This window comes from Lolium rigidum, chromosome 4, assembly GCF_022539505.1.
Source record: "Lolium rigidum isolate FL_2022 chromosome 4, APGP_CSIRO_Lrig_0.1, whole genome shotgun sequence".
NCBI classification, from domain to species: domain Eukaryota; kingdom Viridiplantae; phylum Streptophyta; class Magnoliopsida; order Poales; family Poaceae; genus Lolium; species Lolium rigidum.
This window is the reverse complement of record NC_061511.1, coordinates 213,051,008-213,065,003: the sequence shown is the minus strand read 5'-3', so window position 1 is coordinate 213,065,003 and position 13,996 is coordinate 213,051,008. Positions and strand designations below refer to the sequence as shown.

At 46.6% G+C, this 13,996-nt stretch overlaps 1 protein-coding gene across 1 annotated transcript; it reads right to left on the bottom strand.

The window, feature by feature from the left end:
• Positions 1–12,802: 12,802 nt before the first annotated feature.
• LOC124648210 lies at positions 12,803–13,996 on the bottom strand. Its single transcript, XM_047188006.1, has one exon. The coding sequence runs from the start codon at positions 13,994–13,996 to the stop codon at positions 12,803–12,805; it is 1,194 nt and encodes a 397-aa protein (XP_047043962.1).

The following is a 13,996-nucleotide window of genomic DNA, read 5'->3' as shown; positions in this document are numbered from 1 at the left end:
TCTACGACGTGTAATGAAAATTAATAGTACTTAGCCAAAATGTCCTCATAAATAGAAGGGGAACACGCAACTGGAGAAAGACATGCGGCTAGTTCCAGATTATATTCCATCTGCTTTAAGTACAACACCAACTGATTCCTAGCTACAGGCTCCGTGGTGTCCCAGTAACACTTTTGCAGCTCAAATCGGATTATCTGCGTGCCCAGAAAATTTAGCCACAGATGAAAGCATGTTAGTTTAGATGGATGGTCTCTATAGTATTACTCCATGTCATATAGATAATGATATAGATAGTGTATACAATAGTCTGTCTGTAAGTTGTCTATTTTTAGTCATAGCTATATCTAAGTATAAATTATAGACACCCTTCATACAACAACAAAAATGGTGTCTGTAAGCTATTTGTAAGAAGCCTACAGAATGTCTGTAACTTTACAGACAACCTCCTTCTCTCTCCTCATCCTCTTTCCCCCACATCACCAAAATCATCTATAACTACCTCTTACAGACAGCTGACTCATCGCTATTGTACATGCCCTAAGAAATGGATATGTGCCTTCCAATTCCAAGTAACCTAATTATAATCAATGGCTATCATTTTTTTTATTTGCTTTAGCCCAATTGCTCTCAATTAGAGCACCTTTCTAAATACCCGGTCTTGTCACTAGACAAAAAAAAAGGAAAACACTTCTCATATCCGGCGACCGATCGAGGAAAAAAGATCGGTCGCTCGGGAGGCGGCGCCAGGAAATGGCGCCTGGGTAAAAAAAAATTGCTCTAAATGTAGTATATGAATCAAACACCATAATACTATCAATATATGAATAAAACAACACTAGCATAACAACAATAGCAATATTTCAATTTATAAGCCCATACTGACATGAATACATAGGTACCTTCTGATTGATAAAGTGATGATATTCCATCTTACATTATAACTTTGCGGTTGCCTTTTTGGAAGAGATTGATGACATGCTCATCCTTTACTTGCCTAAAGAAATCTCTCTCAACAAATGTAACCATACAATAGTTCAAATAGTCATCACCTATTTTGTTCCTTAGCTTATTCTTCAAATAGCTCATTGAAGAGAACATCCTTGCAACAGCCCAACTTTTGTGCATTGATTAAAATTTTGGAATACAAATTTTTGGGCCAACAATTTTTTTTTCTATTTTGAAAAATTGCATGCATATAGTTGATCTTGCAATTGAATGTAGAATGTGTGTGTTGGTTGATTGTGAACAATTACATATGTGTGTCAATCCCTAAAACCCTAACAACCCCATTTCACTTGTGACTCTTTTTTATTTCTAGTTTATCTATTTTTAAACTTTCCAACAACCCTTGGCCCTATGATACCTAGTGCATGTGATTATGATCTCCCAAGATCATGTCTCTCTCAAATTTCCATCTTCCATGTCTATCCCATCCTTTCTCAAAATTCATATCTGAAAATTCTCCAAACAAGGACACCATTGAATCATCATATTTTTGCCCTAGTCTTGCCTTGGATCTCACATTTGAGGGTTGATTTGAAAATCCAAAGAATTGGAAAATTAAGGGAATGGCCATGCCGGCCATGATCACCACCTTTTCCATTACCATCTCTCTCTCTCTCTCTCTCTCTCTCTCTCTCTCTCTCTCTCTCTACTCTCCAAACCATCAGCATGTGGACTGCATCTCGATCCCTCTCTCCACTCTCTCTCATTCTCCACACTCTGATCACATGAGTGTGCATGCACTTGGCACCATGTGGCTAAGAGAGAAATGGGAGAGAAGAAGGGCCCGGGATGATTTGGTGGTCATACCACATCTGGCCTCGTTCCAAATGAGTGAAGACAACCTCTGATGCTTCAGCAGACCTGCACCCCCCTCCTGTTCCCTCCCCTCTAGCCCTAGGCCGCCTCTCCCGTCCTCTCACCACCATGGTCACCCACATGAAGACAACCCCCATCTCCCTTCTCTCTGCTGCGCGTGCACACTGAGCCGGCGTGCTGTCGACATCTTCTGCACCTCTCTACCCTCCTAGACACCACCTCGGCTCCCCTCTCGCCTTCCCTCTCTCTGACACCGCACGGGTGACCCCCAATGGTCACCGTGCACGACGGCATTGGCACGGCCACGGTGGCCACTCCACCTTCTCGCTCTGGTAAACCTGGACGTCGGAGCTGGCACGCCAAAGGAGTCACGCGCCTCAGGGACAAGCACAGGCGCACGCCCCGTCCCTCCATCTGCTTCCCATCGAGCCCGCCATGTCAATTCGTCTGTCGAACACCTTGCTGGCGACCAAAAACCCGTGTCGTCTTCCTCCCTCTCGCTGCAGACGACGCGCGCGTCTGTCCACGGCGTGGCACCCTCCCTCAGCCACGTAGCCCCGCGGCCCAGCTCGCCCTATCGCGTGCTGCCGCTCGTCCTCTTTCCCTCGCCGGACCTGGCGCACCGTGCATCGGCCGTTCCGGTATAAAACGGCGCAGAACTCCTCCTGCTCAACTCCCTCGCCACCAGAACACCACTCCACCCCACCTCCACCTCCCGAGAGGAGAGGAGCTCCTCTCCTCCCTGCTGCCCGCGACGTTACTTGCATTGCTGCAAGCTCCGGTGAAGTTTGTCGTCGATGGGCGCCGCCATTCTTCTCCCCTCCTTGCTCTCTGGAAGCCGCTTTGTCCCCTCTCTCTAACGCGCCCTTCCCTTTCATCCAGGAACGCCGCCAGATGCCACCCCGACGTGCAGCTGTTCTCCGTCGTCACCGTCCATCACCGGAGAAGAAGTCTCCGTTCTGGCCGCCACCACCTCCACTGGAAGCCCCATCCTCGCCTTGTTCTAATGCACTCTTTTTTGCTTCCCAGGATCACCTGCAGAGACCGGCGTTCCAAACAGCGATCTCGCCGGCGCCGGTGACCGCCGGAAAAAGTGTCGTTGTTCGTCTCCGCCGACCACCCTTCGAACGCCCTCATCCTGCCGCTTCCAACGCGCCCGGTCCCGCCCCCATCTGCTCAACAAGGTGAGCACGCCGCGCATCGCCGCTTCCTAGGGTTGGCAGGGACGCCCGCGTCGCGTCGGAGACGACGGTGCATGCACCGTTGGATTAGATCCAACAGATGCATGCCAAGCCGCCGGGTCCCGTGCGCCAGCGTGGCTGCCATCTCCTCCCTCCGTTCAAACCCCCTCTCTCGCGCTGCGGAGCCGTTGCTGGGCCGAATCCGGCGAGCCCAGCAGCGCTGGCCCTTTTTCCTTTTTCGCATTTCTTCCTATTTAACCTGCCAGTAAATCCCCGCTTAGTTTCTAAAATGCCATAAATTCATCGAGTGACCAAATGGGTTGATTCAAATTTCTAGATACTCACATATGTTTTCTCTACCATGAATAATTTCATGCATGTGCTTTTTGATTCTATATCTGTGTAAATAAATCATGTGCTAGATAGTTGTTGTTTTGGTATTTTAATTAGCATGAGTGTTGTACAGAGCCTTTGTGTATGGGGTTAACTTTTATGGGAAGTAGATGTAAATACCTTTACCTTGGCACTAGTCCCACATGCAGAAGCTTAATGGTTTTGGTTTGATTTACAAATCAAAATCTGACCAGAGAGCAATTTCATGATTTTTATTTCAAAAACCACAAATGCTCTTGAAGCAAAACCAATGGCTACTGGTAGATATAGTTGTAGGGTACTTTTGTGCCAAAGGGTTTATTTTTCAGAGAAGTAGTTTAATTATAATAATTCAATAACTTAAACAGTATAGATTTTTAGTATCTGATTTTTGTAAAATCATTTACAAATCAGAAAAATGCCAAACCAGTGGGATTGGATCACATTTAGTCTCACCTATCCAGGGGTATGTTTGGTGTTGGTTCGTGATGCTTTGATACTGGTGTGCCTAGCTGTTTGTATGTTCTGGTTTCTATCTTAGTTAATTTGTCTAGGCCATTTAATATTTTATTTGCATGTGATCCTTGTGCATGTGTACTCTACATGTTACTGCATGCATTTTTGTGACTTACAAAAAGATATAGACCATTTAAATGGTTCCTAAGTCATTTCTGGAATTGTAAAAATCATATATTTTGTTTTAAAAACCATAAATGGGTGAGACCACTTTAAGTAGCTTGCATTTGTGAACCTTTAAATATTGTGATTTTACCAAATTTTTGTGTGAATTATTCTGGTGTGGTTTGTTGATTGGGTATGGCTTGTTGTTTTCTTTTTGCGACGCTAGATTCGAACGCCGCTGAAAACGAAGGAGGAGGTGACTTTGGAGGGATTGAAGAGGAAGACCAGGGGAACCTTGCTGATCAAGGCAAGTCACCTCTTGATGCATCTCTGATCCTACATATATCTTGTTCTTGCATTATTACAGATTTTATAAAGTGCATGTCTTTCATTTATTATGTCGGTGGTTAGCGGCACCGGAGTTTTGTTAATCCACCCTTAGGGTGCAGCCCTCGTTGGAACCTACTGATCCCAATCTTAATAGTGATATGGTGCTTATAACCTTATCATCCTTGTCGCCGATTTTCAAGAAAAGGTGGACTATAGGTTGGGAGCCCTTGTGGAAAAGTTTTAGGAAAATGTTTCCGAGAAAGATGTTTTTCGAAAACCTTGGAATGAGGTAGCCCTGCCCAAGTGGGAATTCGAAAATGAAGAGGTGTTTTGAAAAAGTGAGTTTTGCTAGAATAAAGTGGAGATAAAATGTTTTCGAAAACTTCGGTGCCTTGGGTACTTAACCTGACCAATTAGATAGTGCAACCATATTACCCCAAAGTGGGTACGGGGCGTAGCGTAGTAGTTTGTCTTGCCATAGTTTGGGTCCTGCAAATGTAAGGGGTAGTCCGAACATGGACACCTATCGACCGTGGCCTTCCCGGTGAACTGGGGACGTCTTTCCATTGCGTATCGATGGCAGGGGTACAACCTATGAGCTCCCATTGAATAATGCCCGCAGTTGGTCGCGGCATTCCGGAGGGTCGAGCTGGTCGGGCAATTTTCCACTCCTGGGAATTGTGATTATTAAACTGAAAAGTTCTAAGGATAATATGAAAAGTTCCAAAGATAGCAAGAGGAGATTGAAGTCTGTCAGAAAACTGAAAAACTTCGGAGTGATAGCATTGGATTATGTGCAAAGTGCTAAGAATCTGGCAGATCCTTTCACAGAAGGACTATCAAGAAACATGATAGACCTTGCATCGAGGGAGATGGGTTTGAGACCCACGTGAGTTGCCTAGGGGGTAACCCAACCTATGTGATCGGAAATCCCGTGAACTAGGACCTGGGAAAACAAACCGGAGCAACTGAGTTGAGAGAAAATTTATATACTCCCACTCTGTTGCAGATGCAAACTCTCTCATAGTTACTGTAAGGCATGTTGACATTGTCTGTTCTATGCGGTTCTTGATGAGCGAAGACGCTGTCCCTACAGGACGATCTTTGAAGAACACACCTATATAAGTGAAACTACTGGTCATAGTGTGGAAGATTTTGATGAATCTCTAGTAAGCTCATGAAGGGCTGAGGAGTATGACATAAGCTCCATCCGAGGGGAAGGCTATGGTAGCCTAGTACCGTGCCGACATTGAGTGAAACTTGCTGCACAAAGGCTGACAATTCAAGGCATAGTCCACTGTTCAGCTGTAGTCAAACGTAGCTCCTTGTCTAAGTGGAAGTTCAATTTAATAGTCTCCACTGAAGTGCAGGTATATTAAACAGCGAATGAAACTAATGTGTTATCTGATGTGCATATGAGATTTGGTGGGGGATTGTTGAATGTAGATTGGTTGCAGCCTAGTAAGGCAGCTCATATAGTCTACAATTACTGAAATCTTAAGGCCCATCACATTAGCAGCTTGGGACAGCCTTGGGGGACAAAGTTTAGTCCCACATTGCTAGTTGGGAGTGAGTTGGAGTGGTATATAAGGGCTTATGTTCTAGTCCTTCTAAGTGAGTGAGAATAAAAGGAGCCCTCACGCACTCCTCCTCCGCCCGCCTCGGCTCAGCTCGTCACGCATGCACGTCGCGTTTCGTGACTCGAGTTCGAGTTCGTGTTTGAGACACACTCAAGGAAGCCTAAAATTTTGCTTGGTGCACCAACTGAGTTGGGTACGTGTCGACCTACATGTGCATGTTCGCCGCGTGTGCCTGGCTTCCTACGCGTGGCAACACGGTCGGGTCGGCCTCCTCCCAGGCTATATCAGGAGACTAATCAGATTTGGAGAGCTCTAACTCAGAACGCTCCAGTCTGCCTCTCTCACGAAGAAGTTCCTTTTGATGTGCTACTCTCTAGTCTTCCCCATCCCGGCGACTGCGTGGACAGCTGTCCGGGAGAGCAGGCCTCCGAAACCCCGTCCGTTGAGATCCTACATCGGGAGGCGAGCGATAAGGTTTTAGGGAGCGTCTTGGCGCGACTGCTCGCTATTGTTCGTGCTCTTCTTCACCGGTTCGACTGCTTCCTCGATAAATCCGACTACACCATGGGCGATATCAATGATTCCCATGGTGGTGGTGTTGCTGCTAGTGCGACTTTCCCGATCGCAATGTATTGCACTGCTACTTGTTCCATGTTCAGATCTAATGCATGTGCTTAGTCTGATGTGTGTGGTTAAGTATGCTTGTGCATCTGTAATATTGCTTTCGGTAATTAAACTCACACAGAAATTTCCTAATATTCTAACATTTATCATCAAAAATGCTTCACTCCATTTCTTCAATCAAAATGTCCCACATAGGTTTCTTTGCACTTTGCACCTCTTTTTCCTTTCCAGTAGTCGCTTTGTTCCTTCACAACAGTTATATTATTCTTTACATCTCCACTACCATGGAATATTATCCACCAATGTTCCCGGCCCCCCTTTAATCCGATCGCCTTACACTATTTGCTGCTGCCTCCCTCTCTCCAAATCCATTATCCGTGGAATGATTCGCCTTGCGTGGCAGGGACAAGGCCGGGGTCAACATCTTACTGTGCCGATATTCCAAAACACATAGTTTAGTTGAGTACTCTAGCCTAGTTCTTCATCTCTGCATTTGTTTTATCATGTTATGGAGCCCGGAGCGAATCCTGAAACATTTTATTAGGCACCAGGGTCGTCCTTGGGTTCGGCCGGTGGGTACCGGATACTACTACCAACGGAAAATGGCTTTTGCAATCTGCCACTTTGGGTGTGATCATTGTGCTCGTGTTAATTGGCCGTCGAGTGTAGCACCACCGCACCAACCTGGTCTTATACATGTCCTATGATATACGAACAACCGAAGAATGTTACGTATGTGCGGGCATTAGTTAATGTGTAGTGTGTTACACTTGGTGTTCTTGCATGTGTGAAATATGTTGGTATTTAGGTAGATGGAGTTGTGGCATGGTTGAGCCGGAAGCTCATTTAGTGAAAGAAGGATTGGTCGCAGCTGTCTGGGTGCACCTATACCCCGCCTACCTGCGTGCAGGTTCCCTCTCGCCCGTCCGTGCTGGGCCAACCCAGTCGCACAAGAAAAGGTTCTTCTGCCATTTCTTCAATCAAAATGCTCCACATAGGTTTCTTTGCACTTTGCACCTGTTCTTCCTTTCTAGTAGTCCGCTTTGTTCCTTCACAACAGTTACATTGTTCTTTGCACTACCATGGAATATTATCCACAAATGTTTTCGGCCCCTCTTTAAACCGATCGCCTTACACTACTACTGCTGCCTCCCTCTCTCCAAATCCATTATCCGTGGAATGATTCTCCTTGCGTGGCAGGGACAAGGCCGGGGTCAACATCCTACCGCGTGCCGATATTCCAAAGCACATAGTTTAGTTGAGTACTCTAGCCTAGTTCTTCATCTCTGCATTTGTTTTATCATGTTATGGAGCCCGGAGGGAATCCTGAAACATTTTATTAGGCACCAGGGTCGTCCTTGGGTTCAGTCAGTGGGTACTGGATACTACTACCAACAGAAAATGGCTTTTGCAATCTGCCACTTTGGGTGTGATCATTGTGCTCTGTGTTAATTGGCCGTCGAGTGTAGCACCACCGCACCAACCTGGCCTTATACATGTCCTATGATATACGAACAACCGAAGAATGTTACGTATGTGCGGGCATTAGTTAATGTGTAGTGTGTTACACTTGGTGTTCTTGCATGTGCGAAATATGTTGGTATTTTTTTTTTTGAGATAAAACTTGTATTCATCATGCAGTAGTAAGGATACATAGGGGAAACACATACAAATACAAGTACATGAAAGGCGGATATACGAGGAGGAAACCCAGAGGGCCTACATCTTCTTCAACCTCTCGCCACCGAGGTAAAACTCCACCAGCGCGCACGCTCGTGAAGCAGGCACCATCGATGACGAACCTTGGAGCTAGCAGATCCCCTAGCCAGAAGGCGTTGATGGGCCGCAACAGCCACCAGCCCCGAAGAACTGGATCTAAAGCGCAGACGAACATCAGCCAGCGACACGCGCCGATCTCGACCAGCTCCAGATCTGGTCCGAAAGGACCAGACCCCTTACTCACACACCACACCACCTCCTCTCCACCATAGACGCCAGACCTTCTGTACAAACGACGGATCCAGCCAGCGACAACCACCAGCACACCGCCGCACCCCCAACACCCCCACCACGAGGCCAGAAGAAACCCCGCCATGGCGAAGACGGGAGCAGGGGACCAAAATCCCATCAGCCAGTCGATGCCTCCGCTACAACGACCACGCCAGGAACCTCTAACACCACCACTCACAGTCCCTCGGCACCAATCCAAAGACCGCCGTCGAGGAGGGGAAGAGGTGGATGGAGTTGTGGCATGGTTGAGCCGGAAGCTCATTTAGTGAAAGAAGGATTGGACGATTGGCAGCTGTCTGGGTGCACCTATACCCCGCTTGCCTGCGTGGAGGTTCCCTCTCGCCCGTTCGTGTTGGGCCAACCCAGTCGCACAAGAAAAGGTTCTTCTGCCATTTTTTTATTGTTTTCTTTAAAATTTCAGATTTGAAACCTTGCAGATTATAAAAACTGTTCAAAGTTTTAAAAAGTTCAAATTTGTAATTTGTTCAAATGTTAAATATGTTCAAAATTTGAAAATTTCTCAAATTTGAAATTTTCCTGAATTTGAAATTTGCTTGAATTAAAAAATTGCTCCAATTTGAAATTTGTTTGAATTTAAAATTTTCTCAAATTTAAAATTTCTCCAATTCAAAATTTGTTCAAATTTGAAGTTTGTTCAAATTTGAAGTTTGCTCAAATTTTAAAAATATTTTCAAAACTGAAAAGGAAAAACAAAAAAAAACGTTCGAAAACCATTCAAACCAGAAAAGAACCGACGAAAAAACGAAAAACAGAACAAGATGGGTCGTGGCCCGCTCGCTCTCTCACGCGGGCGGGCATTAATCTGCCCCGCAACTAGGCGGAAAATAGGGTTTTTTCCAGTTGTCTAATCCAGTCATCCGATTTTTGTGTCCTCGGGATGCATAATCAAAACTACGCAGACCCATCACACAAAATAAATGCAACAAAAACAGTTCAAAGAGGTTTTATCTCAGGAACTGGATCACGGCCTTCTTGTAAGCCCTGTCATTTAATATAACCCATTTTGCCTGCTTCGGGATACTTCAGAATTCAGACTAGTGACGAAAACTCTAAAAAAAGGCCGACCTTTGCAAAGGGAAGACAACTCGTTCCGCACGCGACAAGTGACGCGCTGTGGTGCCAGAAAATCTCTGGGAAGTGGTTTCCCTACTCGCCACGTGTCGCAACGAGAAGCAAAGTGGGGATGAGGGAGGAGAGAGAAGGCAAAGGGGCTGCGTTTTTCCCTTTATTTTCTAGATTCGTTTTTTTAAAATGAAATATCTTGAGAACCGTAAGTCCAAATTACAAACCGTTTTCACTTTTGAGATCCTCGCGTCGAGATCTTCAAAACTAGATCCCATATTGATAGGTTCCGGCATACTTTTTTTTCGTACTTCTAATGGTAGTATGGTTGTACCTGTGCTTTGTACCTAACTGTACTCGTGTTTCAACTGATAAGTACCTCTGTTTTTTAGTGTGTTTGGTGCAGTTTTTCCCTTTAGTACTCGTCCGTGTGTTACCTGTACTTACTCGTGTGCGCGACTGTACTCGCTCGTGTGTGCGACTGTACTTATGTACATGTACTTGCTCGTGTGCGCGACTGTACCTGCTCGTGTGCGCGACTGTACCTGATCGTGTATGTGACTGTACCTGCTCGTGTACGTGACTGTACTTCTGTACATGTACCTGCTCGTGTGCACGACTGTACTTGCTCGTGTGGGCGATTGTACCTGATCGTGTACGCTACTGTACTTATGTACATGTACTTGATCGTGTGAGCAATTGTACCTGTTTGTGTGCGCTTTTGTACTTGTACTCGCACGTGTTTGCAACTGTACTCGTATGTTGTATGTAACTGTGCTCGTGCTTCTACACAACTGTACTCGTGTGTTTGTATACGGTTATAATTATGTGTAAGTGTACCGTATTGGAAACTAAGCGAGAGATGTGGTTGCATGCATATGCTAGCCTGCCTGTGCATGGACGTGCTCGCGAGTAAACTACCAGGTGAGATACGCACGCGGGGAAGTACGCGCGCGGCCTTGGACGAAGCACGCGCGCGGTGCCGGACGACGTATGCGCGAGGTGCCGTACGCTCGCGGCGCGGGATGACGCGGAGCGGAAAGAACGCACTCGTTGCCACGCGTCGTTTCGTAGTGGGTCTATTTTTCCCTTTGCGAAGGTTGGTCTTTGTCTAGTGGTACCCGACTAGTGAACATCATTCAGCTTTTGTTTTAGCGTGAGCATAGTTAGATTATAAACGACAAAAATAGTGAGAGCTTCGGCCCCATTCTATATGTGGCCTGGTTAGGCCCAAATACACGTGGGGTTTGGGCCGTTCGTCAACAAACAGCCATGCGTCTATGGACCTAGTGCATTCCCAAAAAGAAGTCTTTGTAGTAAAAAAAAATCTGACTTCTGCAAAGAATTGACAATTATCGAAGTGGTAGAGTTTTGGTTAATTTTTTCCTCCGTCACAGATGGGTGCTATGTTTGTTCGTGCATTTTGTTTCGGATTCAAAATAAACTATCTTTAGAAATGTTGGTCCAAATTATGAAATATTTTCACCATTGCCTTAATGGAGTTGAGATATAAAAAACCCCATCTCAGGTTGATAGATTTTGATAAACATTTTTTCTACTTCAAAAGTAGGGAACCGGGCGATGGTGAGCGCCGACGGTGTTGGTGGCGCATGCGGGAAGAGCTTAGGGTGAGTTAGAGAACTGAGAGAGATGGGGACGAATGAGGATAGATCAAGGTCTTTGGAAAGATAGTGCAAGGACAATTCAGTTAAATCTAGAAATGCAAAGAAAAATTTGGACATGTATTCCATTCAAAAAAAATTGGACATGTATTAACATGAAATGAGAGAAAGGATGGACAATGACATATTTCAAAGTCTAAAAAATTAATAGTGGTATTTTTTGAAGATATGATTTTGTAATACTAACATTGTTCTTAAGTGGAAAAAATGCATTACCATATATCTAATTTCCCCAAATCTAATAGACTTGTACACTAGAAACCTCGTGCGAATTAGTTTTGCTTGATTACACTCCAATGTACTAATATGCCTAGAAATATAAAGAGCAAATTATGGAGAATAAATGTACTTATATGCAGCCAACCAAATATACTAACTCTATTGACACTCTCTTGTCATCAAAGAAAACCATGTTGGGCCATCCTTGATGTTAGGTCATCGGTCGGTTGATTGTTGATTTAAACAATTTCACGGTCAACTGATTACATTGAGTGGTTTTAAGAGGAGGATGCACATGATTTCTTGCATATTTGTTTGATGCCCATCTGGCCATATCTAGCACAAGTTGCAACATGGGAATAGCATATGTCTAGCAGGGTTTAAAATCTCAACCTAGTACTTGCTCGCATCGCACAAATTTCGTATAAATTTTAAATAGGATGAAACATCTACTCATGTTTTATGTCTTATTTTGAAGTTTTGATGCTTGTTCTATGCATTTATTTCACGAAAGTTGTGCAACAGATGGTGAAATTTTCAGTGTAAAATTATTGCGGTCAGAGCATTACATAAAAGTTGACGAAATGATGATACATTTTACCGAGATTGAGCACAAAACCTCACATCCCTGAAGAATGCATATGAGCACTCGTCGTCATGTGTTAAGTCGACATAGTACGCCAACGTCTGGTGAGGTTGGTCTTCTCACTTTTTCACGAATTAATACCTGAACTGTCAATCTCTTGATATCAGTCGGTTGATTGTTGCTTGAAACACTTTCACGATCAACTGATAACTTTGAGTGTTTTGAGAGGCGGATGCACATGATTTCTTGCATATTTGTTCGATCCCCATCAGGCCATATCATTGTCCAGCACAATATGTCTAGCAGGGTTCAAAAGCTCAATCAAGTACTTGTTCTGGATGCAAGTATTTCACGAAAATTGTGCAACAGATGGTAAAATTATTGCGATCGGATCATTACAAAAAAAGTTGACGACGTCATTATACAAGTTACCGAGATTGGGCAAAACCCCACATCCCTGGAGTAGAAACAGTTGAACTACTAAAGTCCTAGGCATTGTCTGAAACTTAGTCCAATGCTACTACGGCAAAGAACAGAACACGCTAGCAATTCTTCAGCATCCATTCGATAATGCTTTAATGCCGCACGACTACTATATTTTAGGTCGAGCGGACGATGGTTGATATACCAACAATAAATCTTTTCAACGCATGATTTCTCCAGTGAACATATATAGTACTTCGACGATGGCGACTATCCGTGGTTGCACTTGATCCAGTACCCTCCTCCCCATATAGTCTGCTGAACCTTGCAGCGTCTTAGCACCTCGCTTCCCTCCACCACCTTGGTCTTCCTCAGGTCGCTCAACGGAGACACAACGACCTCGAGCGCCGCGCCGTCACGCCGAGACCGGTCCTCCTTCTCCAGCTCGACGACCCTGGCCCTATACACGCAGTTCCTCATAGCGCCTTCGCCGGCGCGGACGGTGAAGCCGTGCGCGGAGTCGACGAACACCGCACGGTCGCCGATGTCCGTCACTGGCTCCCATCTGATAGCCGTGTCCGGCAACTGCCCCCTGTGCGGCGCGCGGTACGTCTGGAAAAATGTCTCGTCGACGTCGCAGTACCCTCTTCTCGAGCGGCGCCGCACCAGCAGCAGCACGTCGTCGGTGGAGGCCACCAGCAACGCCCACGTGATGTCGCCGAGGCAGGGCGGCGGGTCAATCTCCGTGGAGCGGCCCAGGGTCTCAGAGTCGAAGACCGCGGTGCGCAGCGTGCCCAGATCGAGCACGAAGAAGAAGCCGGCGCGGTAGTTGATGGTCATGGACGAGCCGTGCCTCGACCGGTGCACCGGCGTCCACTCGCCGCCACCTGTCCCGCAGAAGAACGCCGTGTCGCCACGCGCCACCATGACGCCGCGCGGGGACCAGTCCCACGCGAACCCGTCTTCCGTGGAGAGGCGGCACCGAGGGGGCTCGGGATCGTCGCGCATCGGCGACTCCTCGGAGAACGGGATGGGCAGGTCCGGGAGCGGCGTCACCTCGCCGGTGAACGGGTCGACGAGATGGCACGGGTACCGGCCGTGCATGTCCGTCGCGAACACCTTGCCTCCGTGTGGTGACGGCACGTGCCGGCGGCCGCGCGCCAGCCGCATAGCGACGTCGCCACGCATGCGGCCATCGGCGAGGGAGAAGGCCATGTAGCCGTCCTCCGACCCGAACGCCAGGCACGGCAGCGCTGCCGCAGCGTCGTCGTCGTCGTCGTTATCTTCCTCCCGCGAGAACGTGACGACGGACGGATGCGATCTCGGCAGTTCGGGGGACAGCAGCGGCGAGCTTAGCCCATTCGACCGCGGCTTGCCGTCGTGTATGCCATCGTCTGTGGTGGTCATCGCTGTTGTCGAGGACGGCGAGACGCCGCAGGCGACCTTGCATAATCTTGACAACAT

What these genes read in the sequence shown, in the direction of transcription:
- LOC124648210 (XM_047188006.1), bottom strand. Translation starts at nt 13,996, where the DNA reads ATGTTGTCAAGATTATGCAAGGTCGCCTGCGGCGTCTCGCCGTCCTCG.